The sequence below is a fragment of the Vanacampus margaritifer genome, chromosome 12 (genome assembly GCF_051991255.1).
Source record: "Vanacampus margaritifer isolate UIUO_Vmar chromosome 12, RoL_Vmar_1.0, whole genome shotgun sequence".
NCBI lineage: Eukaryota > Metazoa > Chordata > Actinopteri > Syngnathiformes > Syngnathidae > Vanacampus > Vanacampus margaritifer.
The window spans coordinates 2,520,538-2,547,940 of NC_135443.1; the positions used below are offsets into that span (position 1 = coordinate 2,520,538).

Sequence of the window (27,403 nt, forward strand, 5' to 3'; positions counted from 1 at the left end):
GATGATCGCAGGCATTTACAGAGTAAGATTCAAAAAGGAGAATGTAAAACACAAACAAACATCAGCACAAACTGGCAGAGCCCCAAGAAAGGAATTCCAGCGCTGTTGTCGAGCCGCGCACGCTAATCGATGCGCAGCGGCGGCCGCACTCAACTGCTAACGAGCGCGTGGATTTCCTCGGCATATTACGAGGTCGTGCAAAATATGCCAAGCGTTCGAATGAGGACTAAAGCGGCGTGGAAGCGATGAGAAGATGGACGGCTGCACTTTTGCAAGGAATGTGTTACCCTGAGGAACGCCTGAGCGCGCGGGAGAACCAACGAGCGGTTATGGCCATTTCAAAACCTAGAGAAAGTTGATCAATTAGAAAAATGAGGTCAAACATTTTTAATTTGATTAAAAAACAAACAAAAAAAAAACACATATAAGTCACTATTTGGGTTTTTGCTTGAGTCTTTGGTGCCAATCAGGAGCTTCTCTTTTTGTCTGAAAATAAAAACAGAGGGAGCGTTTGATTAGGAACACGACATTTGGAAACTAATGAGGTCAAGGAGACACAAATCAACACTTTTGTTATGTTGTGGCTCAAACTGACCGATTTAAAAAGCCAGAATTTTGAAATGCATTTTTTTTTCTTACTTTGTTTTACTTTTCTTCATTTTATTAGATTGTATAGTTGTATTTTCTAACACCACTTCTTCACCTGCTATATTAATGATGGTAACCTGGCAGCAATTGAAGGATTTATGAGGGTGGAACCTCCTAATTTATGCAATTTCTTCTTATTACGCTCATTTTATATGCGGGTCAATAAATTAGGAAAGCGAGGGGAAATGTATTTTATTCCAGCAGTTCAATTCAATTTGCATTTGCACTGTTAGGCTCTTTGGATTGTTTGGCTTGCTCAAAAACAAAAAGCGAAACTCTTATTGATATGGTCTTAGAATATTGATGGTTAGATCGCAAAACGGAAAGCACAAAATTATATAAACAAACAATAAAAACACATTTTAACATAGAAATTGAACAGAAATTGCCATTTTGCCAAATATTTTCTCTATTTTATTACACTCTAAAAAAACAGTTGGGTCGAAAATGGACCGATCCTCTACTTGGGTCAGTTTGACCCAACTTTGAGTCAAGTAATGGGTCTTTTAGTGTCAAACAACTCGTAAATATTGCTCCGATTTTTTTACTTGGGTCAAAAAAAATTGGATCATTTTGTATAAAACAACCCAGAAAGTCGGCCCATAAAGTTCACTCTAAAAACAGTTGGGTCAAAAGTAACCCAATTATGCCTCAAAAATGGACCGATCCACTTTATGGGTCAATTTGACCCAACTTTCTGGGTTGTTTGATGCAAAAGAACCCAATTTTTGGACCCAAGTAAAGGATCTGATCGGTCCATTTTTGACCCATTGTTGGGTTATTTTTGATCCAACTGTTTTTAGAGTGTAATTTCTTTCTGTTCAGTGTACAGTAATGATTTTCCTCAGTAAATGTTTTACAGTGTTATAATTTATTATGACGCACCTGTATGCCACACGCACACCTTTTTTCACCCCATATTAACACAATCATAAAACCGAATAGGTGATAAATAATGTCTGGCCTCCACTTAACACAAGAGGAAGGATGACGAGAATATGAATACATGAGTGTCACTATTCCGCTTTGTGACTATCTTTCAACTGTTGCTCAATTGAAACCCAACTGACAAAATGTTTTTTTTTTTCTCTCTCTCTCCCTCGTGCCAACCTGGCGTGTTTCCCTCGTCTCGGTTGATGTGTGACTCACGCGTTGGGCGTTGGCCCCTGCCTGACACTTACGAAGACGGTGGGTTTAGGTTTGCCGGGCGACTCGTCCTTGGCGGGCCCGCCGGCTCGGACCGGCGGCGCTCCAAAGGGGCCCGGGTGGGCTTTGTCCGCCACCAAGGGGCTGAGAGCGTTTTCTTGTTGGGAGCGCATGCTGATCAGGACCTGCTTCATCATGGCTAATTCCTGCCGGGATCACATGGGGGGGTGGGGGGTGGTGCACGTGTTACACTTCATGATGTGGATTCTTATGCATCACTCACAACTACTTGGCGAGCTCGGACAGTGTGTGTGTCTTTTATCAAGTTGAGGCACGTACTTTACATTGGAAAACTCTCACGGCAGGGGAGAAAAAATAAATAAATAAAATAAAAAAAATTGTTGTTTACACAAAGCAGGGGAGAATACACGCTTTTGTGTTTTGTTGCATGCTCTGCTCATTTTCCGTCAACCGTCTGAAGGCGTTTCGCATTGCACGTTAGCAACAAGCAATCGGACCTTCATCGGAACACATTGTATGATTTCGTTGACATTTAAATACAGAATTTGTCATCGTCTTTTGTTTCATGTGCCGGTTTCACAGCAAACGGGAAATGACAACTAAAACAGCTTGCAGCAAACTTTTAGAGAAGCGTGTGAGCACCGAGCAAGCGAGCGAGTGCACGTGCTAAGGAATACTTCATAAATAAATACATTTAAATGTGTAAAAAAAATTTTTTTTTTTTTTTAAAGGCCTCAATATTGTATATTTTTACCGATTGCAGGTGGGTTTGTAATGTACACTCTTAAAAACAGTCAAAAGTAACCCAATTATAGATCAAAAATTGACCGATTTACTTTATGGGCCAATTTGACCCAACTTTCTGTTTTTTTGTTTTTTTTTTACAAAATAACCCTTTTGACCCAAGTGAAGGATCTGACCAATATTTATGAGTTGTTTTACACTAAAAGACCCATTTCTTGACTCAAAGTTGGGTCAAATTGACCCAAGTAGAGGATCGGTCCATTTTTGACCCGTAGTTGGGTTATTTTTGACCCAACGGCTTTTAGAGTGTACTGTAACCCTATGACAAATGGCGAGCACATATTCAAATAATGTCTGAAATTTGGGTCTATTTATTTGAAGACAAATGTATTATTCTGTTTTTTCAACGGCAACGGGTGGATACACAAGTTTATTGTATGTTCTGACATCTCGTGAAGGCGTATTTAATTGTTGTGCCTGTCACTAAATGGCAAGGACATAATAATATATAATAATAATAATAATAATAAACAAGGACACATTGTAGTACAGTAAGTCAATAATTTTGGCAGCAATTACTGAAAATTGGATCATTTCCTACATACAGCACACCTGATGATCAATTTCGCTGGTCTAGGAGCAGCTCTTAACTCATTCACTGCCATTGACGGCTATAGACGTCAAAAATACATTTTAACTATTTCTATTAAAATGTTTTCCCACTTAACTCATTCACTGCCATGGATGACTATAGACGTTAAAAATTCATTTGAACTATTTCTATTAGTTTAACATTTTTTCCACTTTTGTTAACAAGAGTAGGAAAACCTTGATTTTTTTTACTGTACATTTAGAACAGATATAAAATGTGTGATTAATTGTGAGTTAACTAGTGAAGTAATGCGATTAATTATGATCACAAATTTTAATCGCCTGACGCTCCAAATTTTTAACAATGTTTTCCTTTTTATTTATTCATTGCCATTGACGGCTATAGACGTCAAAAATTCATTTGAACTATTTCTATTAGCTTAACATTGTTTTCCACTTTTGTTAACAAGAGTATGAAAACCTTTTTTTTTTTTATTGTACATTTGGAACAGATATAGAATTTGTGATTAATCGTAAGTTAACTAGGGAAGTCATGCGATTAATCGCCTGTCGCCCCTAATTCTTAATAATCTTTTTTTTAATGAATTCATGGCAGTGAATGAGTTAATATCAAAACCTAGAAAAAAATTAGTGTACATTTTGAACAGATATAAAATTTGTAATCATGATTTAACTATTGAAGTCATGCGATTAATTACAATTAAAAATTTTAATTGCCTGACGCGATTTAAAAAAATTAAAAATTGGGGCGTCAATTTTTTTATTGTAATTGCATGACTTCACTAGTTAACTCATGAATAATCACAAACTTTACATCTGTTGTAAATGCACAATAATTTTTTCCCCCTAGGTATTCATACTCTTGTTAACAAAAGTGAAGAAAAATAGTTTAACTAATAGAAATAGTTCAAATGAATTTTTGACGTCTATAGCCGTCAATGGCAGTGAATGAGTTAATTTAAGGGCGACCCCAAGACTCAACGAGCTTCACGGATCTTGCAGGGCTGAGGGAGGACTCGGAGCCATTTCGCTGTTCTATTTATCACCCCTGAGGACATGAGCCCTGGCATGTCACACACACGCAGCAACGCGCGCACACGCACACACACGCGCACACACACACACACACACACTGCGGTGGCATCTCAAACAGGCAGGCGGATGAACAGCTGTCTATGACAGGGCACATACTTCATACAGCAAACGGCAGGTTAGGGGGGTGGGGGGGGGGGGGGCGGTGATTTGTTTTCACACGCACGCGCATACACATAATCTTAAAGGAATTGTTGCAACACAGTGAGAGAACTCGTCTGGTGTGAAAAGCCTGAACGTTTGTTTTATAAACGACTCCTGCAGACTGAAAAGACCCAAACAGGCACGACTGGCTTCATCAGCGTCTTGTTGCTTTGAGGCCTTCTATGCAAATGTCAAGCTTTTGGACCATGCGAGCAGATCCCGACGACGTCTGTCAGATAAACACAGCTGAATTATTATTATTTTTTTAATTACGCGCCCAAGTGAAAAGAAAACTTAAAATGAAACAACAATAAAGTTGTAATACTACCGCAAATGACAAACATATGTCAAAATATTATAAGCAAAAAACTCAAGGAATACAGTTTCAATTTCATGGGAAATGAAACCTCGAAATTCCAAAAGCAAAAGTCACAGTTTTATGAGAAAAATATCAACATTAAGTCAAATTTTGAGGAAAATAGTGTTGTATTATTATGAGAAAATTCTATGTAATTTTACAAAAATAAAGTCAAATTAATATAAAAAAGGGAGAACAAAAATCACACAACAATAAAGTTCTAATATTACGACAAAAATATGTTATTTTATACTAGATGAAGTAAACCACTGTAAACATTATGCAGTTTGAAAAATATGTTTAGATGAAATAAGTTACTTAAACAATGATCCAATTAAAATCTATCACACATATAAGTAAAATAAATATTGTACGCAAATCTAAAAAAAAAAAACAGTTTAAAGCTTTACTGGAAATGCATAAAAAAAATTTTTAATACTACCACCGTAATTAGCAGTGATACTTTGATGTACCACTAGAGGGAGCCCACATACCACTAGTGGTATTACTACGCACTTTTGAGAATTACTGAAGGCGCTTTTTTTCCAGAGTAATGTAAAGTGAGTTTGAAAATATATTAAAGTGTTTTGTCTATCATTGTTTGGGGTAAATCTAGTGTTTAAACTTAATATAGTACTTTTTTTTTTATTTGCAAAATGTTGCTATTTATGGCAGGTCATGATCCCTCCTCACCCCTGCGCATTTCGAGGGTTCATTGAACTCCCCATAAGGAAGGGGGACGTCCTCACATGTACCTCACGATGGTTGAGGAGCCGCTCCAGATCGGCGGCCATGTTGTTTTTCACCTGCAGCAGAGCCGTCTTCTCTTTCCTCAGAGACCTGGTTTGCACACGAGGAACGCAAGAGATCGAACATGCAATTGACTTGGATTCATCAAACGAGTCAGACGGACTAATGATGACTAAGAGTGACTCAACAAAGCGCAATTGTGCAACATTTTCTTTTGAACCGGGGTGGAGTTCGATCAGGAGGAGCGCAGAAAAAGTCTAGTCACAAACTAGGCAGCATGTGTCACCGTCCTAATGACGACGACACGGATAGGACTGTGATCCTGCATAATGATCAAACGTGAAAAGAGCTGCTCGCCGGCTGAACAGGTTGAAACGGAGTCGGGTTGGAAAATCAGCCACAATGTCGGCTGAATAAAAGTAGAGCATTCAAAACAAATGATGCCACTTCAACACAGCCATGTGACATTCCACGATTCACAATGAAGAGCGAAGCGGCGTGCGAAATAGTCACTTCCCTCCTGCCCCGTCACATGACCTGAAAGCGACTTGTGGGTAGTGGAGTCTTGGGGCCTCGACTCCGTTTCATACTTCCTCTTTGGTTTATATTACAATTAAAGATGTCCCTGGCAGGGGCTGTGAGGCATATGTGCAAGCCACTAGGGCACCGTGCTGCTACAAAGCCACTTTAAAATGTGCAGTTTTGCTATATTAGTATGTCGTCGCAACGGTAAAGCTGGACCTTCTAGGTTGGTACTTTATTGTGAGCAGCCTAAAGGCACACCTGTGCAATAAATGTGTTGCACTGCAGAGGTCACACACCTAACATTCATGTTTTTGGTCTGTGGGAGGAAGCCACACTGCTCGATTATGGGAAAAGTATTCATCAAGATTTTGGCAAAAATTGAAATCCGAGCAGTGCTCGAGTTACGTCATACGCGACCTACGTCGTTTCGACTTTACGACGCCCGTGCCTCGTTGGTAGCGCCTTCTTTTTCGTTAATTTCCCACAGTAATCACGTTATTTTAAAGTGATTTCAAGTTGTGTTGTTGCTACCTCCAGCAACGGACGTCAGTCAGCAGGTCGGCTCGCCATTAAGGTGCGTCACATTTCTGTGTTGAAGTTTGAATTAGCTCCGCTTTCGCTCCGTGCGGAAACACGAAATATTAGTTCCGCCATTTTCGGGTCACGCAAAAATTCTTATATTTTAAATTACTGTACAAAGTATTTTGATGTAAATATCGACTTTAACGGGGAAATCCGTCTTAGGTCGAAATTCGGGTTGCATCGCGAACGTAGGAACGGAACTCCGCCGTAACTTGAGAAACAAGAAAATGTTTAAGCATTTTAAAATATTAGGACCAATAAAAAAAAATAGAAACACTATAATTATGCAAGTTCCTTTTGTACCAAACTGAATTCATAATAATAATAATATATATTTCTAATAATATATATTTATTTATTTATGTTAGCAAAAACTTGAAGTTGGACGTAAAAAACAAATAAAAAATATTAAGACAAATAAAATTCTTTGAAACACTACAATTATGCAAGTTCCTTTAGGATGAAACAAAATCACAACTCAAAAATTAGCATTAATAATCTTTTTAAACAATTATGCTGATTTTTTAATTGAGTGTAATAATTGTATTACAACAGGAAGGCCCTAGATGAGATTTGAACCTCGGGACCTCTCGACTGCGAGGCAGATGTGCTAATAACTCTTTGACTGCCAGACGTTTTCAGAAAAGGGATGCCGTGGGTGCCAGCCGATTTAAGCATTTTGACTGATCTTTCAAGGTCCACAGAAAATTATGTGTTTGGACTATGGAAACACACGTACTACCAAATGAAAGATTGGACTCTCATCTTTCATCAGAAAAAAAAAAGTTTGTTTCTACCTTATTCCGTTTTTCAGTAATCAACAATAGAAAACGGTTAGTTTCACCTCTGTTTTGAAACAAACGTCTTTTAACGTCTTTGGTACTCCATAGGATTTTACTAAACGTTATTTAACGTTTTTGGCAGTCAAAGAGCTAACCACCAACACACTGTACTGCTCTTGGTAAAACAGATTGATAACGTGTTCAAAGTCTTGTTCCGTCATAATTATATATTGTGTTGATTTTCATACAGATATAATCACCCATAGAAAAACGGCAACACGGAATTATAAAGATGTCATGTAGGGAAAAAAAAGAAGCGGTAAATCCCCCAAGGGTTGGGAGACATGGAGCACTGCCAGTCAGAGTCCTTTACAGAGGAACAAACGAAATTAAGCTAATGGCCTCAAATGAAAGTCGTCGTGTCAATATATGGCGATGTGTGCGTGCGCGAGAGTGCATGCGTACGTGACGTCATCCTCAAGCGAAGCGAGGCGTTGTCTCAGGCTGTTGATCTGTCCGTCCTTGTGTCTCACCGTCTCGATCAGGTAGCTGTAAGGCTGCTGCGTCTGATCCAGCATCTGGTTGGCCGCTAACAACTGCGCGGAAAACGCTCAGGTCAACCGCACAGTCACAATCGCAAACCATTCTGCTCGAGCTGCGCAAACCTGGTCTTGTGTGCTGTGTGTCCACTTGGGACTTTGCCTCAGTGGATGTGGAAAGAAACATGTCAAGTGTGGACGCAGCTTTAATTCTCGGGGTCTTGTATAAATATTATTACACAAGGCCCTTTAAAGTGATTGATAAGGTGAACGGTCTGGAGTGGATTTTCATGTTTGGCTTCACATTCTGCCAAACGCTGCATAATTATGGGCCACGGCCTCGCGGTTAGGAATCCCCCCTTCCCTAAATTGCCCCCCGTCCTGGGACAGTTCATTTTGGAGGGATTTGAATTGAACAGAGCCTGCAAGACTCAATTCCCCATTGATGCAGTATTTAAAAAATGATGTCACCGTCCCCAATCTAACGGGTCCAACTAGATGAAGCAACATCACGTTCTCCTATCACATTAAAAAGCATTTAGCAGGGGTGCGAATTGCCTCGTACCTGGCGATTTGAATTACAATTCATAGTGGACGATTCGATACTGATCAATGAGTCGATTATTAAGATTTTTTTAAAACTCAAATTTAGAAAATACTAATCATTAAACTTGTACATGTATTGCACACTGTAAAATTTGTATGAAAATGTATTTATTTGAAACGTCCGGCTTATAACTGAGTCACTGTATTTAACAAACAGGTTGCAATCTGTTTCACGTTTAAATAACGTTTAAATAAAATATTAACTCTTTTGCTTCTAAAAACATATAAATGTGTTCTATTTAAAATATTTCCATGCTCCCAAAGACGTATTTATACATTTTTTATGTTTTTTTTTTTTTTTATGCTAGAGCAGAGTTCACCAATTCTGGTCCCTGAGGGCCGGAGTCCTGCAGGTTTGAGATGTTTCTGCCTTCCAACACACTTAAAACCTGCAGGACTCCGGACCTCCAGGACCGGAATTGGTGAACCCTGTGCTAGAGCATACAGAACGCTTTGATGCAGCCTCTGAATTGAAGAGAACGCTTGAAGCAATGGTCGTTATTACAAAAACGGCCAGCAGGTGGCAGCAGAGAATAAGAGCCCAACCAGGGCCATGTTGCAAAAAAAAAAGCTCTTTTTGTCAGTGTTTTCACCAGGAATGTGACTATTAATGAAACTTAGCCATATTCTAATGCGAATTGCTGCGTTGAGTCCCGCATGCCAGCAGATTGTCCCATTACTTACACAGGTTCCGTCCCAGCGTCCCGTTTTTTTTGCCATGTGCAAGTCAATCACACAACTTTTTTTCACGATTCATACAATAAACCCATTAAAAGGGAATTCAACTGTTAAATTCCTTCCTATTTACTTTCTAATGTACGTTTGTGGTCAGAACAAGAACTACTTCCTGCTTTCGCACGGCCAGTGGCCGTTCAGGTAACGCAAGCTGAGCTTACTAGCGGCATATTTACTAACGGCACAGCCAGCTTTCAATAACTGCAAAAAGAGTTGGATAATGGTGAGTGCATTGATTTGTTTAGTGCTGTTAAACAGTCAACCAAGATAGCATTAAGCATTAGCGACGGATGCGCATATCGTGTATTATATAGCGTCCCGGGTTTAATTGAGAAAATCTGCTCACGATATCCTTTAAGCTGATATCACCACAACAAACAAATAAAGCAAAAAAGTTAAAAGCGACTCATCAAAAAAGAACCATGAATCTCTTGTCAACGTGGAACCGTGATAGTTTCCTGAGGCAGTTTTCAAGTCGCTGGCCCTTCTTTTCCCAGCATTTCTATATTTCGGTTCAAATTAATTCTACCGTCAATAAAAGACTCAAGATATGACAGAGGCCTAATTAGTAACTAACTAGTGCTCTTGACTATCTGCTGTCAAATCTGGTGGGGAAACAGATAAAGTGCGTTTGTTACACATTAAACCACTTTTACAGCCCACAAGAAGGCGAGCAAAAGTGGGCAGGAGGGCAAATCCAAGTGGGTGGGAGGTTGAGGACAATAGTAAAGTTAGTCAGGGCGTCTGCGTGGGTGGTTAACACCCTGGGCTTTTCTAGGAAGAGAGACTGTACCGTTTTTCACGCTCTCCTTTCATACTCAGTGAATCATAAGGTATTCCTGATGAATGCCAGTCAGTCTTAGCTGACAGGTGAATAGCCGGCTTATTTAGTCTCAAGTGGGGCCCCGCCTTTTTTTCGCTCTCAACCACCTTCGCTCTTGTGTGGTTCAAAACTGGACACCTGTGCTGCCAATCTGGCATTTTTTCAGCCTCACGATGACTTTTGAGCCCGAATTAAAGTCTCCGCTTTGCACAGTCACACAACAAAACATAAGCCCGCGCGATTGGTGCGTCCGAGAGCGGATAAGACGGCGGCCGTCACGGTTTGCGGCCCTGCTTTCCCTCTGAGACAACAAAGTGTGACGGACAACTACGACTGCGGCTTCTCACACTTTGTCGCCTAAGCTGTTGTGTTTGCCCCAAGAAAAACGTGGCATTTTCGTGACAGCAACCAAATAACTCAAAACTAAAATGCAAAAAATGTTAACAAAATAAAATAAAAACTCAAAATGCTTTTTAAATACTTGACTCATTGAGTCATGTTCAGCAGCATGTTAAACAGAAAATATGTACTTTTTAATTAATGTGATAACTTTATTATTTTTAAAAATTCAAAAAAAAAAATTATTATTTTTTTTATTGCCACTTGCTGTCGACTGAAGATGACATCACCTGTGCTGAGGAAACAGGTAGTGACTCGGTTTGATGACCAAACCCAGAAAACAGGTGAGCAAAATTGTTTTTTTAAAGGTATTAATTGTACATGAAAAATAATGTAGTACTTAACCACAAAATATTAACTTTTCACTGCTGGAAATGGCTCAAAGAGTCATGTATCCCTTTAAAAAACGAAAACTAACTGAAACTACATTTTATGTTTACAAAACGAACTAAAACTTAACTATAATTAGTTAATGATGTCGTTCCTAGCCGACAATTTTGCATGCTTGACTTTTGGCTCGCCTGCTTTTTCATTTCACTCCGCCGAAATGCAATGCTAGGTAAGAAATGCGTTACTTTTTTCATTTTACCATCATTCACTCCCGTCCATTTTCACTGAAGCAATCCCCTTTGCTCCCGGCTGTTTTACTGGGTTTTGACTGATTTTGCAAGGCCCACAGAATATTTTGTTCTATTGCTAGAAAAACTTGGAAACTACCAAAAGGAAGATTAGAGTCTCTTCTTTCATCATGAAAAAAATGTACATTTCTATCCATTTCTGTTTTGCAGCAATTAGCATTAGAATATAGCTAAGTTTCATCATTATTCACAAATCTGTTTAAAACAGTTGGGGAAAGAGCTTTTTGCAACATGGCCCTGGTTGCTCTCTTATACTCTGCTGGCCGTTTTTTGCAATAACTACCATTGCTTTAAGCGACCTCTTCAGGTCAGAAGCTACATCAAAGCCTTCTGTATGTTCTAGCATAAAAAACAAAAAACATGTATAAATACCTATTTGGGACACTGGTACTATTTAAAATAGAACATATTTATACATTTTTGGGAGCAAATAAGTTAAATGTTGCACACAAGTGATACTTTTTAAAAAAAAATAATTATGAAAACTAATACTGAAACTAAACTAAATCAAAACTAAGCATTAAAAAAACACTAATAAAAACCAACAGAGCCGCCTGAAAACTAATTAAAATTAATTACCGGTAAATTGAAAAAACAAAACTCAAAATGGAACAAAAACTAACTCAAATGAAAAGTTCCAAAACTATAATAACCCTGAAGAGGACACAGAGTGGATTGCAAGACTAACCGCCATGGACTTAACCGCCAGTGGCGCGCCCGTGCGTTGGCATGAGGGCGGGCAGCGTGCATGATAACTGTTATGCCATCAAAACACTCGTAGTAAATCATTTGTGTTCTCGTAAAACTGGGGAACATCCGTGATGCCCATATTATGGAAGTGCATGTGAGGGCACGAAGGTGCGAAAAATGCAAACAAGCCACGAAGCCAACGCCGCGGCACTCGCTGTTTACCTCCTCGGATATCTGGCCTGTTTGGGACTGGTGCTTCTCCAAGTCTCTCCTCAGTGAGGTGTTCTGCCTCTCCAGCTGCAGCACCCTGCGGGCCAGGTGAACACTGCGCGCGCACGCACGCACGCACACACAAAAGAGTGAGGAGAAAATTCCAAAACACTGCAAGTTACCACTAGTGTTACTTCAATATTTCCCTTATGGGTTACGTAACCATGACAGATGAGATCAATATGAATTTGGTTGTTTTTTTCCCCGCCGCTTGTGTTGACTATCAAAAAAAGTGCGCGTGGACTATAAAAACACATACAGGACACACACATGCAATACAAGTCGCAACACGGCGAGTAGCACTTGACTACGGGGGGGGGGCGGAGTGTGTGCAGATGATGGCAGTTTATCACACGGCGAGACGTCGACATTTGGCAATGAGAAGAGAAAAAGCAAGAGGAATTTGTGCTGGTATGAAAGCTGTCATCCACCCGGGCAGGTTTAATGCCACGGCAAACACGAGTCGTGGAGGAAGCACTTTGTCACCTGGCACACAAAGGAGAAACTCACTTAGCTTGGATAAAGCGATGTTTTCACTGAGAAATGACACTAAAATAAATACACACGTGTAGGTGTGTGTGTGTGTGTGTGCGCGCGCATAACTGTTTTCAGCGTGATGCAAGCCGACACTAGTTGCTAAGACCACACCAGGCCGTGGATTTGATTTGGACCGGCCGCAATGATATTGAGTTATTTGGATTTTTTGCAATATAAAAGGTAAATAAAAGTTCAACCTCGAACCTCAAGGGTTTCAGCATAATGTGTGCAGCCTTGGACTCACTGGACTTATTATGTTTGTGCCTTGAGATACAAATAAAAAAATTTCCTTAACTCAAAACAAACGGATCTCGAACCATTGATCTTTATTGAAAAGAATGGAAATGCCATTAATCTGTTCCAGTCTCCCCCCAAAAAATAACAAAAGTGCAATGTGATTTCTAAGAAAATATTACACTTCATACTTCACTATTAAAAAATGTATTTTTTAAATTAAAGTTTGTGTGTCATGATTAATTCATTGCGGCTCATTCTGGTGTGCGCAACTTGGCCACCAGGGGCAGTATAACACAGTCATGCGGAAGCAAACGAAGAAGAACTACTGTTAAGTGACTCGGCAAACTCCAGTAATTGTCTTTTTTTTTTTATTATTATTATTAATGTAGAAGCACAAAATTAGGACCTGACAGATGAGGATTTTATTCTTATTTTGAATTTTTTGTGGGGAGGGGTTGGCCAATGTGTGGCAGAATAAAATTATTTATTTGGTCCCTTAAAGGATCATTGTACAGTTTGTGACTCGCGACTGCCACCTCTGGCCCAAAGCATAACTGCAGCATCTGTGTCAGGCTCGTTCATGGGGCGCGTGTGAGCACGTGCGCGATCTTAAAGCGACAGCCGCAGTTCACAAACGAAGACGTGGCTTCAAATGAGGTAAGAAAAAAAAAAAAACGTTCCCAAGGAAACTGTGGGGTGTGAGGGTCCGCGCACTCTACTAGAAAAGCTGATAGATGCAGTCAGAGTAAAACAGTCAGGGCTCTTCGTACTCATCTGGGCATAGGTGGAGCATGCATGATGTAGAAAAAGCTTTAATATGGCCTTTTTAAACCTTTAACATTTACAACGATAAATATTATGAATTACATTTTTATGAATTGACTGTTTTACAATCCATTGTTCTATTTGTTTAAGTTGACAACAGGTTGAAAAATCGTCCGACTGTAGAACTTTGACATAAGTCAAAGATATGCGGTTGTTTTAGATACAGTACACAAAGTGTAAGTCTGTTGTTTTATGAATAGTTTGAAAGTAAACCAACTGGGAGTGGCGTTAAAACAGCTTGATGCCTCTTTTTAAGAATCTGTCAATTGTTGCGTGCCTTTAAAGTCGTACAAAACTTACCGCTTTAAATTGTTACGTGAAGACCTTAGAAAATCTTAGCATGAAAACATGTATTTGTTTTTGTCATTTATTCCAAGTAAAGAACCAGTCTCAACAAGGAGGAGAAGAAAATTCAATGTGTTAGTTACCGTGTGCATTACTGTTTTCTTTGTGTGGATATTCAAAGCAGTGTGCGGCGTGCCTCAGGGTTCGTACCTCTGCTGCAGTCTCCTTCTGGCCGTGGTGGGAACGTTGGCTCCGTAGCCGTACGAGAAGAGGACCCTCTCGGCTTCCTCTTCATTCTCAACTGGAAAGACACCAAAGCAAATAGAAGCTCATCAGCAAAGTTTGTTTAACATACAATGGATATGAAAAGTCTACACACCCCTGCTCAAGTGCCAGGTTTTTGTCAGATAAAAAAATAAAGCCAAGACAAATCATTTGAATTTTTTCCCCCCATCATTGCTGTACAGTGACGTATAACCAGTATAACCCATTTAATTAAAAAAATATCTCTCAGTGTGGGTGTGGGAGTAAAAATAACTGAGATAATGTGGTTGCACAAGTGTGCACACCCTTTATAACTGGGGATGTGGCTGTGTTTAGAATTAACCAACACAAATTGAAAACTCATGTTAAATAGTCAGCACACAACGAACACCAATACAAGTGCCTCTGATTAACCCCAAATAAGTTCAGCTGTTCTAGCAGGCTTTCCCAGGCATTTTTAGAGTAGCAGTCAGAAGAAAGATATATCCCCCCCCCCCCAATATGACAACCACTGAGCGGCCTCACTTTCAGCAGCCTGCATGGTGACTTGGTCCAGTTCCTGCTCGAGTTTTTCGTACGTCTCCAGACGGGACGCCTGCTCGGAATTCTGAGCGTGAAGCTCTGCGCTGCGCTTCTCCGATGACGTCTGTAGCCTGTAAAACTCCTGCGTGAGGACCTGCCACAGAGGTGGAAACAAAGATGAAACAGATACTGTATCTCCATTATACATTTTCATTAAGTTGTTACCGAATAATACGGTTTTGAAGTAAATTGTACAGAAAAGACACACCATTGCAGATAGAAAAGTTGCACTGATGACAAAAAACACTATTTTGCTAAAAAAATTTTTTTTGCATATTTTGTTGTTGCTGTTGTGTGTTTTTTTATTATTATTGTACTTTTATGTTCAAAATTTAACTAAACTCTCCCAAAACACAGAAACAGAAAGACAGAACAGACATATTTATTTCTAATTTAGTCTCTATCAAATTGTATAGAAGTCAGAGGTGCATCATCTACAAACCGCTGCACTAAAAATTTAATCAATTTGACACAAAAATTCTACCAAAATTTCTCTGGATCATTATGGTGTATATGAAATAAATAAAGTTTTCCACGATATTCTAATTTATCAAGCTGCATCTGTATAAGACAGGGTAATAGAAAAAAGTTTCTCAGCAGTCCCCTAAAAGTTTTTTTTCCCCTATTAAGTCATTCCAACCCAAAAACGTGTAAACACCATCAAAAACATATTTACACTTTTTTTTTAATGTTTTTATTTTATTTTATCAGGGATGTGATTTGACCAAAGTGAAATTATCTGAAAATTTAGCCGGGGGTCTGGGGGCCGCTGATATACTATCCCATATAAAATGGCAGTTTTAGTCAACTCAAAATCAGTCACATTCAAAAACATTGGACTGCCTTTGCTTTTAAAAACTATCACTGAGAATATCATCATATCTAACTAATGTGATTACTAAGTTAACACATAAATAATGTTGAAGAGTTCAAATTTCATGAACAAATAATTGTATTATGACCAAATGAAAAGTAACTCATATTAGAGCATACCACAAATGTCTTTGTTATAGCAGAAGATGTTATCTGTCGGAGTCATGTGCATACACAATGGACTACTAAAAAAAAAAAAAAAAAAAAAAAAAAACGGATTTTTTTTTTTGGGGGGGGGGAGATAAAAAAAAGCGGAATTCCGCGAGTTAGTGGAAAAATCCCATCCCTGTTTTATGCAAGAGCATACAGAAGGCTTTGATGCAGCCTCTGACCGGAAGAGGTGGCTTAAAGCAATGGTTGTTATTAGAAATCGCCCAGCAGGTGGCAGCAGCAACAAGCTCTTTTTATCAGTATTTTCACCAGGAATGTGAATATTGATTAAACTTTGCTATATTCTAAAACGCAAACAGATACAAATATACTCTTTTTCCTGATGAAAGAAGAAACTCTAATCTTTAATTTGGTAGGTTCCATGTGTTTATAGCAATAGAGCACAATATTCTGTGGGCCTTGCAAAATCAGTCAAAATCCAGTAAAACAGCCGGGAGCAAAGGGGGTTGCTTCAGTGAAAATGGCTGCAAGTGAATATATAAATAAACAATTCTAAATTATCACAAGAACGGCACAGTTTCTGTTTTAAAAGCAAAAAAAGCAAAAAAGAAAACCACCAATGCTAATAACCTGCAGTCTCACGCCAAAAGATCATCTATAGCTCTCGTTTTAAGTATTTTTCCTCTCAATTAGTTTTTTTCCTGAGAACCGCTCGGAGGCAACTGCGTAAAGCAAAAGAACTAAGGAGCTAACGGGGGCGTCGTGTGATGACTAAAACTAAAGTGTTGCGAGAGTGTTGAAAGAATTTTGCTTGATGACGAAGGCCTGCTGACAAGTTGGCAGAAAAACATAGCAACGGTGTACGAGGGAGAAGAACTTGCAGACAAAAATAAGAAGGCTGCTCATCTGTGTAACGTTACAGCACGGCCGTCACACAACTTGACTTCTTATTGAATCGAAGAAAAATCATTCTCAGCTCCGTAGTCTCCGCTGAGAGGAGTTTTTTTTGGGAGTACCTCCAGTTTTTTGCGTTGTTTCTCACACTCCACCTGGCACTGGGCCAGAGCCTTGTCCGTCTCCTCCTTCATCAACTGCGCGCGCTCGGCTTCGAAGGAGTGCAGCTTGGCCTGGTTGGACAACTCCGCGACCCTGCTGTCGGTGCCGAGCTGCAGCTGGCGAAACCTGCCGAGTGGAAGGAGACGATGAAAGAACTTCAATGACTTTTTACGATCCACTTTTGAGCATGGAAGAATTTTTATGTACAGAATTAAATGTAATCTCTTAGGGCAGCACGGTGAGCTAGTGGTTAGCACGTCTGCCCCGCAGTTCAGAGATTCAGGGGGTATGGTATGGAGGACCCAATTATTATTTTTTTAATTCTAAATAAATAAATTAGTAAATAAACAAATAAATGACTAAAAGTGAAAATAAAAACAGATGTAAAAAACATACAATTTGATAATTAAATTCCCCAAAATTAATATAAATGGAAATAAAAACCACAACAAATATATACATATACATAAATAAATATATTTGTATTTAATTTTTAAATAATATTTTTTATATCCATTTTTATTTTCACTTTTAGCCATTTATTTATTTATTTATTTTTAATTTCGGCAGTTTTGGTCCATACTACCAAAACAAAATGTTTTTCAAATGAGGGGGCGGTCCTAACTCTTTGACTGCCAAAAACGTTAAATAACGTTTCGTAAAATCCTATGGAGGAGTGCCAAAGACGTTAAAATACGTTTTTTTTTTTCAAAACAGGTGAAACTAACCATTTTCTATTGTTGATTACTCAAAAACGGAATAAGGTAGAAACAAACTTTTTTTTTCTGATGGAAGATGAGAGTCCAATCTTGTTTTGGCAGTATGTGTGTTTCCATAGTCCAAACACATAATTTTCTATGGACCTTGAAAGATCAGTCAAAATGCTTAAAATCGGCTGGCACCCACGGCATCCCTTTTCTGAAAACGTCTGGCAGTCAAAGAGCTAAGCGTGCATTGCAAACTGCCTTTCATTGGTCGAGTGAGCGGCTCGGCAAAGAAGGAAATCTCGCCGAGCTCCAGCAATGGACGACTATCTTATCCACTGTCACCACAACTTGCTCGATTAAAAAATAATCTAACCGCAATGAGATTATTTTCCAAAATCATTCAGACCCAACAACGACATAGGAAAAAAGCGTAAAAGAGTCCTAAGACCCTTGCAATTAATATAACGCACTGCGCCCCACCTATTTCCAACACTCTTCTGTGTGCAATTGAGTAGCTGTGTCTCATAGACACAATAAAACACAGTGAGTCACCAGATAATATCTTAGTAATAATCCCATTCTCTTTTAAACACACAATTTGGCAAGTGCAGTGTTGCTCAACAGGACAGCCGAGTCTTAAAATGTCAGAATGAAGGCAAGCGCCCACGGCCATGCTTGGCCTCGTTTGATGTTCTGTGATTGCACTTGGCAGTCGGCACAGGGAACTTAATGAGAGTGAAATGGCGGGAGCTTGTGTTCTCGGATGACACCGTTTTGAGTCAAGAGCGGTGTGGCCAATGAACCTGCAAGCTTGCACGCAAAGCCTTAAATCTTGAGTACCGCCTCAAAAATATGAGCTTATATTGCTGAGTGAATTAGTCGAATTGAGATGTCAGGTAAAAATACGGATGGAAGGCTTCTTTTTATTGTACTCTAAATAAAAGGTACATTGAGGCACCGGGTTAAATTTCAGGATTAGCCTAAAACTAAGGTGAACTTCTGAATGCACAATTGTTCAATGTTTTACAACTTTTTTTCAGAACAAGAAACTAAAAGGCAAAATTCGATGTTTGACCCATGAATAAATGCATACATTTCCAAAGACATCCAAAACATGCCTTTCTGCGACTCTTCCGGTCTCTCTTGCAATCTGCTAAATGACACCTTGTAAACAACACTCCACTAGTGCTCAGTGGCCACTTCCCTCGGAGGACTTCGTCTTTACAGCCTGATAATTGCCAGGTACTTTTGAGCATCGGTCATGTGTGTGTATGCAAACAGCATAATGAAGAGTCTTAAATGCCAATTTTAATTGAATCAGGAAATGTATTGGTTGAGTCATGGTTCAAACACCTCATGTGAATTTTGCCATTCGGCTCCTTTTGAACTCATTTGCTCCCAAAAACGTATAAATGCGTTCTATTTTAAATATTACCAGTGTCCAAAAATGTATTTATACGTTTTTTTAAAGTTATTTTATGCTACAGCATACAGAAGGCTTTGATGCAGCCTCTGAACTGAAGAGAACGTTCGAAGCAATGCTAGTTATTACAATAAACGGTAAGCAGGTGGCAGCAGAGTATAAGAGATCAACCAGGGCTATGTTGCAAAAAGCTGTTTTTCACACAGTTTTAAACACGTTTGTGAATATTGATGAAACTTAGCTATATTCTAAAGCTAATTGCTGCCAAACTGAAACAGATAGAAATATACTTTTTTCCTGATGAAAGAAGAGACTCTAATCTTTCTTTTGTTACGTTCCATGTTTTTATAGCAATAGAAGTGAAGCTTCAGTGAAAAAGACTGCGAGTGAATGAGTTCAACAAAAAGTACATTGAACAGAAAATGTCATCTCAAGTTTATACATATAGAGAATTTTTGGTATATCTTGAAATTTCACCAAATATCTCCCAACTTCCGGAATAGTGTATGCTCTATGCCACAGTTTAAAAATAACAAAGCAGCTCTTGGAGTGAAAAGCAGACGGAAGGAATGCGTGTTTGCTTCCTCGGCCCGCAGAGGTAGCTTTGGACAATATTAATAACTCCCGATTACAGCTGACCTGATAGGATTTCATCATCCATAGAGCGCTCTGGGCTGAGCTGTGCATGCGCGACGTGACGGACAAGTGCACATGGTCGACGTTTTATGTCCTCCTTTATTGATGCCGGCCTGCAATCGAGACGCAAGGAATGACTTCATGCGAATGATCTGGCTTGTGTCAGGTTATTTCTTCATCCCTCCGAACGAGACTTTGGCATGGAGCCCCACCTGGAGAATCCCGGGATTTTCTGTCAGTCTGCGAGCTCAAAAGCGGTGTTTTTGAACCCGAACGAGCCGGTGACTGTAACTAGCCCGCTGGCCGCCCGCTGGCCGCCCGCTGGCCGCCCGCGCTACTGTCGTCTGACGCCATTTCAAGCTCGTCCGCCTCATTCTTTGCCCCAAAAATAGGGGCATGCGTGGGGTTAGGGGTTAAGGGCTTGTGGCTAGCATCTGTCGTTGCTGGCTTGCGATGCGCGGCGGGAATGCAATCGTGTCAAAGAGAGAGTGCAAGGGAGAGTGTGTGTGTATCAATGTACATGCTTGTGTGTGTATGGAAAGTAAGACCAACAGCTGGTGGTTTGGATCTGGAGAAATGACAAGCATGCAGTAGTACCCTGGAGACAGGGACACTGCTGCTGCCGCTGCCACTGCTGCTGAGTGTCAGCATGTCATTTATAGCCTATTTTACATGTCAAATATGAAAAAAATATGGCACCTATTTCAAATTGTTTACATACTCAGACCACATTTCTTAGTCAATATGTATATGGCAGCCAGTGACATTTTTTGAATGTAAAGTATTTGCCTCAATAAATGTTGGGGAACACCTGATGAGTTCACAATTTACAGTAAAGCTTACAGTATGCGGCTACGTTGGCTTTACCTGCACCGAAAGTATTTCCTTACGAGTGACAACAGGCTCAGCTGCGCGAGCCCACTCGTCTTCCCTCCCTCGCGGGGAACTAAAGTGACTTTGGTTTTTGACTTTGAACTCTGCAGCTTCATCTTCAGGAAGAAACGGTAAATCAAAGCGCCAGCGCACGCGCTAATGATAGCCTTTAGACATCACACATGCGTCCATTAGGTACTGCGTAGCATGTCAGACGCTCTTTATAGTAATGTGCGGTAAATTTGCATTTTGGAACTCAAGAACGTCGCTAATTACGCGACGTAGCAACAATTAGACATTTAAAATGAAGGTGAAATATGATGAAAAAAAAGACTGCACTAACTGGCTTCCTTTTGACAGTTTAAGAATTCTCCTCCGGCAAATACTCTCATGGGCTTCTGATGTTTAGCCCGCAACCAGGAAATGAACTTCACGCCGCCGTTTAACATCAGCAAAATGTTTGCATTACTGATTTAATGTGACAATGCAATAAGAGGCATCAAAGATTCCGCTTTTAGTTTCGATTGATTCTGAGAGGTATTCATTATTTTGTGTTTTTAATCATACTGTAGCTTGTTTTGCTGACAGAACTACAGTCGCCGCTTTATTAATTTCCTCCGTTTGCGGGAACGGATCAACTTGTCTGGTTAAACATTGTCGTCTAAGCTTGTGTTGATGTTTTCATGTTATGTAATGACACGCCTACATTTCGCTATATATACAGTTTTATACTGCGTGCATCTTTGTTGTAATTTGCAGAGTGAGACTTGCACGTGTGCAATCGTCCCTACTCATGACGAAAATACAAAGAGAAGTAAAGTAAAAGAAGAGAAGTCAATTGACTCTTAATTTCAACATTGACACCAAAGTGAGCATCCGTTTTGTTGCTTTCTTAACCACAAGGCAGACATTTGTTTCCCTGTCCCTTAATCCGTCTGTAAATTATCCATGAAACTCAATGAAGGTGTATATTTATAAAGGTGGACAATTTGGCACGGATCCAAATTGGGATAGCTCAAACAAAAATGTTTATTTACGTGTCTGTTGTTTATGGCAGTGTAGAACTGCAGTGATTGATACTGAGGTTCTTTTTGGCACTTTGGATGAAGTGAAATACGACCACACTTGATTTGAAACACCTCTTCGGGTATTTCCACAGCACAGTCATAATGCAGTGTTCAAGTAAAACCTCTGTTATAGCAAATGAAAACTGAAAGTTAACTTGGTAAAGGCAACATTTTCAATATGGCTGCAATATGAGACGAGTGCAAACCCGTCAGATAAGATATGCCACTGTGTGATTTGATACAATAAGTTCTGTTTCAAACACAAATTATCCTAAGCTAATAAAACCATTTTTTTTTTGTATAAAAACCCCCAACACTTTAAGCCATAATAAAACACTCAAATGAAAAACAGCAAGTACAGTAGTTAGTGAGCGTGACTTCTTGAGTCACCACAAATTCTTACGCGGCTGCAAAAATGGTTTCATCTCAAAACCTCATGTGTCGCAAAGCGAGGACCCGCTGTCTGATGATCATACAATGCAGCAATTAGTGGATACGGTGGTGTCGTACGTACTGTTCCAGAAGTTGGTCATATCGCGACTGAGTATCCCTCTCGGCAGCAAACGCCCGCTCCTTCTCCAGAACCGCGTTGTCTCTGGCCTCACGCAGGTTTCTACGCAACCAAAACCATCTCAGACTCTTGGACTTCAAACACAGGGAACGAACGAATGACGTTTGGCGACGGCGCACCTGTTCTCTCTCTCGTACATCTCCCTGGATGTTCTCTGCAAGTGATCGATTTCCTGACCGGTTTTCAGTCGGATGTTCTCCAGCTCGTCTCTCAGCTTCCGCTCATACTCGGACTTGTAGTGATCACTGCCGCGGAAAGCAAAAAGGAAAACATGACAAGTGCTTGTGTGCTACTTGAGGCTAAAAGCAACAGATGCCAACCTGGATGCTACATATTTCTCATAGGCGTCCTCCCGGGCCTTCTTGGTGTCCTCCAGTTGCACCTGGAACAGGTACACCAGCGCTTAGACGTGGCTCAGTGATTACGTAAGCCTCCGACCTCGACGGCATGTGAGGCTGAAACAACCTGCAGGCGCTCCAGGCGGTCTTCCTCATGCGCACAGCGAACGCTCAGCTCCATGTTCTGTCTGTGCAGGTACTCCTTGTCCTTCTGCAGCAGCGTGGCTGACTGTTGCAACGTCGCCATCTGTAGGGCAACAACAACATTGCAGGCGTGGCAGCGGAGGGAAGCCCGAGGCAACTGCAGCGCGAGTTGACAAACTTTTGGGGATCCCTGACAGGGAAGATATTTTTCCCAGGGCCCCCCTCTAATAATAATAATAATAATAATCATAATAATAATTCTAAAAAATAAAATAAAAATTAAAAAAATATATATATATAATCTGGATGCCAATTAAACATATGTTTCAGCATTCCCACAATAAAGTTCCCCCCCCTCAAGATAAAGTGTAAAAAAAAATTAATCCTGACTTAAGACTCTCGCATATTGGTTAAACCACACCAAGTACACAACTAATCTCTAGCCCTGCCTTACCCCCAAACAACTGGATTTTGGCCCGTTTTACTGACCCCCCCCCCCCTCCTGGTTAGCTAGGGAGCTAAGGAGATTTTGCATCAGCCAACCTGGACAGCCATACAGTACTGCAGGGTTTCGCGGACCCCAAATCCTTTATAAGTCGAAGTAAGATTCCTCCCAGCCTTCGTTGATGAATAATAATCGAATATTTTCCCGGACCGTCATTTGCTTGTGTGAAGTTGTCTGAGGGAAATCCTGCTGTACTCAATGTGTATTATGTGTTGGTTTGGGTGACACACCTCTTTGCCGAGGGTCTCTCGTTCCCTGCCAAGGGCTGCGTGAGTCAAGTTGAGGGTCTCGAATTTTCTTTTCACCTCCTTCAGTTCGGCTTCCAAGGCGTCACGCTCACTGCCAAACACAACAAATTACACGCACATTAACTTACTTGTACAAACCTGATTAGGATAAAGTAGTATTAAATGATAATATGATGAAATATAGGACAATTTCACTAACAACCAAAAGATTCAACTTTGCAAGCAATTTAATTAGGAGACATTATGCATTTTTTCCCCCCACAATTTGAGAGTTCACTAAAAATTACTAAAAAGTAAATTACAAATTACACAAATTACTTTTCACTAAAAAGTAAATTACCATTGCATTATTTGGTCAAAATATACAAATATCCCCTTATTTTCGATCTTACACACAGGCTCAGGGATGTGATTTGACCAAAGTGAAATTATCTGAAAATCTAGCCGGGGGTCTGGGGGCCGCTGGCACCCAGCTAGGTCCAGGGCAGTGCCCTGGTGGGGGGACAAGGGGGGCTTCCCGGAGCTCATGGGTTTTCCGTGTTTTTAAGTACTTTCAATGCACTCACATGACAAAGAAATAGACAAAACAACAGCATAAATTTTCAATGTATATTGAACTATCCCATATAAAATGGCAGTTTTAGTCAACTCAAAATCAGTCGCATTCAAAAACATTGGACTGCCTTTGCTTTTAAAAACTATCACTGAGAATATCATCATATCTAACTAATGTGATTACTAAGTTAACACATAAATAATGTTGAAGAGTTCAAATTTCATGAACAAATAATTGTATCATGACCAAATGAAAAGTAACTCATATTAGAGCATACCACAAATGTCTTTGTTATAGCAGAAGATGTTATCTGTCGGAGTCATGTGCATACACAATGAACTACTTAAAAAATAAATAAATAAATAAAAAATCGGATTTTTTTTTTGGGGGGGCGATAAAAAAAGCGGAATTCCGCGAATTAGCGGAAAAATCACATCCCTGCAGGCTCAGTATGACTTAGACTTGATGGACAGGCCCGTTAGAGACCCCTACAATTTGTACACAAGCAATTTAAAAGCTGCCACCGTTTGATGTTGGGGTAGTTTTCCCGGCGGTAGTCGCCATCCTGAATGTGCTGCTTGGTGTCAGCCAGCTCCAACGTCAGTCTCTGGCTCCTCAGCTCCAGCTCCGAGCGGAGACGGCGTTCCTCCTCGTAGCTCTCAACACAGACAATGACATCCTTGTAAGGTACTAAAATTTGGCTCACTATTGGACGTGTGGTATCTAAGTAATTTCTGAATCTTTTTTTTTTAACTTGCGACCACTCAAAATGTTCAGTGGCATCAAGTCCATACATATATAGTTTTTATTTATTTATTTGTTTTTGATACCTTCTACAGGCAATATTGGCCTAAGAACTAGCTATCATCTGTGTATATATAAAAAAACACATTCAAGTTGGAATATTCACATACGCGTGCACGTACACTCATCACACACTACATACGCGTGTGCACGTGTCTGTTACTGCGTCCACACACGCTCACAGGCCTGAGCTCTCGATCCCAACCGTGCTTTCTCGTTTTGGTATAAGAATGGGGACATAGGAAGCACATAAGTCAGCTCAACCCAAAACTGATAATCAGCTCTCTAGCGCCATCTGGTGTATTATGGCTTTTATGACTCAAAAGTAAAAATTTAAAAAAAATCGACGTTTAGTTGATGCCCCAGTGAAGGGATGAATTGGGTAATCGCGGGAAATGCACTATAATACATCAGTGTACAGTGCATCAAAAAACATGAAAAATTATGATTTATAATGAGAGTCAATAGGCCAAAATGTTGACATTTTTACTCATGTGTGCTATAAAAATCTGTTTCCCCACATATAATAATGACAATAATAATTTTTAGACAATGCCATTTTGAACTTCAACACGTTTTGGAAAATTAGGTCCAATTTCAGCTCACTTTTTTTCTTTTCCATATGCTTTATATTTAATATCAATATTAATCAAAAGCAAAAAGCCCAAAATCGGACACTTTCCTTACTAGGGTTTTAACATGCCCCTGCATGTGGTGCAAATATGGCCAACATGTGTAGCACCCAAAAAATTTGTATCGCTAATGAGAGGTTGTCACATCCTCTCTGCTACGGCCCCTTGGTGTGTTGCATCAGTTGAGGGAGAAGGCTGTCAAAATGCCAAATAACTAGTTTAGTGATTCTCTACACTGGGAACATCGCTGTGGAGGCCGCAGGCCATGAAAGAGACCTTATTGGACCGAAAACTGCCAGGAGAAAAAACGCTTGGTATTTTGTTGTCGCTTTTACGCGCACTTTAAAGAAACCAAATCTTTTGACCTCACATTCTTCATCACAATTGCACCACTCACTTAAGGGAGAGTTGGTTTGCTGTATGTTTGCTCATGTGTGCTTGTGAATCATTCTGACAAAGTGAGACAAAAAAAAACTGCATGGTATGGATGATGATATGATGTAGTGTTTTGTTTGTTGTGATGTCAATGTTTGAAGCACAGTGCGGTACCTCCATCAGAGCCTTCATTTGTGTCCGCTGCATCTCCAGGTCTTCGCTCAAGGTGTCTTTCTTCACACTCAGCTCGGCCACCTGAGCCCTTAACGGAGCCACAGCTTCATAAAAGCGCACCTGCAAACATAGTGGAAATAGTCAATAACATGCAGGAAAAAATAATGAAAGTAGTCCCAAGCAACTAACAGCAACAAATTCCTGAATGGACATGGTCTCTTCTGGGAGATCACGAAGCTCCAGGTAGCGCTCATGCGACATGTCCAAGTCCCGGAGAGACCGGCGCAGCTCTCCGGCCTTCTCCCGCATCTGCATGTTGGCCTCTTCCAGCTGCTGCTGTCGGAGCAGGATGCCATCCACTTCCTTCTTACGCAGAGCCTGCTGCTTCCTGAAGACCACCGTTTGTATTCAATGCATTATGATACCATACCGTTTTGTTATTGTTTTTGTATTGTATAGATGCTCACCTGTTGTCGTCCTGAGCGAGCTTCAGCTCACTGTCCAGCCTTAGCGCCAACACTTGTTTCTGATGGAGGGCGTCATTCAGTTTCTCCTCCAGCTCCTCCACCTAACGTACAGCAACAGAGCATTAGTAGAACCCACAGAGGAGAATTAAAACTTAACTTCTTATCTAAAAATATACAAGTGCATTATTGTAATACTATGACTTTAATCCCAAAAATATATATACAACTTTTTTTTTTTTTTTAAATCTAAAATGCTGTTGGACAATTGTGCAGACTCTCCAATGCTGTGGCAACTGCAGTCAATTGTTTTCATCTCACAAAAACCTGACAAATATTTGAACAGGGGTGTGCACACTTTTTTTTATATGAACTAAAGAAGCATGTGGGATGGAGAAGAACCACTGCTTGGATTACCTTGGACATGTAGTCGGCCTTCAAGTTATCGATGGTGAGGTTCTTCTGGGAAAGCTCGATTTTCAGCAGCTGGACGTTCTGCAGCAGTTCCTTCCTCTCGATCAGCTGTCGGGTGACCTTCTGCGAGCCCGGCCGCAACTCGTCCGACGAGGAAACATCCTCGGCGGTGGGCACCGTGGTCTCCAGGCTGACATCTTCCGACTCCAGGTCCAGGGAGCTGGAGACGTTGGCGGCGGTCGACTTTAGCTTCTTCAGGGGCATTTTCTTTCCCGACCCCGGTTAGCTAATGCTAACAAGCTAAGCGTCGATAAGTAAAGGGCTAACTAGTAGGCCGACAAAGTTAACTCGCTGAAACAAGCTCAGGAGGAGCGCCATGTTAATTTATTGGCATACGTTCTTTCAAATATTATGAAAGCGTCAAAGGAGACGACATAAAGAGGAGAGCTGTCAGAAACACACTTCGTTATTTTCAAGGGTCCCGCTTCCTTTCCTACCACAACAGTCCCGGGGTACATCTAATTTGCAAATATGCGCATATTCAATGTATGTATTTTAACATGTGAGATGAGACGTACCCTTAATGTTGATACATTGG

The 27,403-nt window shown here is 40.3% G+C and overlaps 1 protein-coding gene across 2 annotated transcripts; it reads right to left on the minus strand.

Annotated features, from left to right (window-relative positions):
- Positions 1 to 372: 372 nt before the first annotated feature.
- pibf1 (progesterone immunomodulatory binding factor 1) lies at positions 373 to 27,390 on the minus strand. Of its 2 annotated transcripts, XM_077582632.1 has the most exons (18): positions 26,809 to 27,390; positions 26,395 to 26,495; positions 26,117 to 26,315; positions 25,928 to 26,047; positions 24,467 to 24,600; positions 23,369 to 23,477; positions 22,617 to 22,736; positions 22,472 to 22,533; positions 22,271 to 22,396; positions 22,095 to 22,193; positions 16,835 to 17,000; positions 14,778 to 14,928; positions 14,199 to 14,289; positions 12,057 to 12,159; positions 7,870 to 8,000; positions 5,521 to 5,605; positions 1,830 to 2,000; positions 373 to 486 (listed from the first exon to the last, which is right to left on the minus strand). In XM_077582632.1, the coding sequence occupies exons 1-18, from the start codon at positions 27,067 to 27,069 to the stop codon at positions 433 to 435; spliced, it is 2,283 nt and encodes a 760-aa protein (XP_077438758.1). In that variant the 5' UTR covers positions 27,070 to 27,390; the 3' UTR covers positions 373 to 432. The 2 variants fall into 2 exon arrangements, with proteins under 2 accessions (XP_077438758.1, XP_077438759.1); XM_077582633.1 differs by lacking the exon at positions 373 to 486 and having other exon boundaries at positions 1,861 to 2,000; positions 5,459 to 5,605.
- Positions 27,391 to 27,403: the final 13 nt, after the last annotated feature.

What these genes read in the sequence shown, in the direction of transcription:
- pibf1 (XM_077582632.1), bottom strand. Translation starts at nt 27,069, where the DNA reads ATGCCCCTGAAGAAGCTAAAGTCGACCGCCGCCAACGTCTCCAGCTCC. An exon ending in CCATTCAGGAATTTGTTGCT is followed by an intron (nt 26,048 to 26,116) that starts GTTAGTTGCTTG and finishes CTATGTTTGCAG; the next exon opens with GTGCGCTTTTATGAAGCTGT. An exon ending in GAGAAATATGTAGCATCCAG is followed by an intron (nt 22,397 to 22,471) that starts GTTGGCATCTGT and finishes TTTCCGCGGCAG; the next exon opens with TGATCACTACAAGTCCGAGT.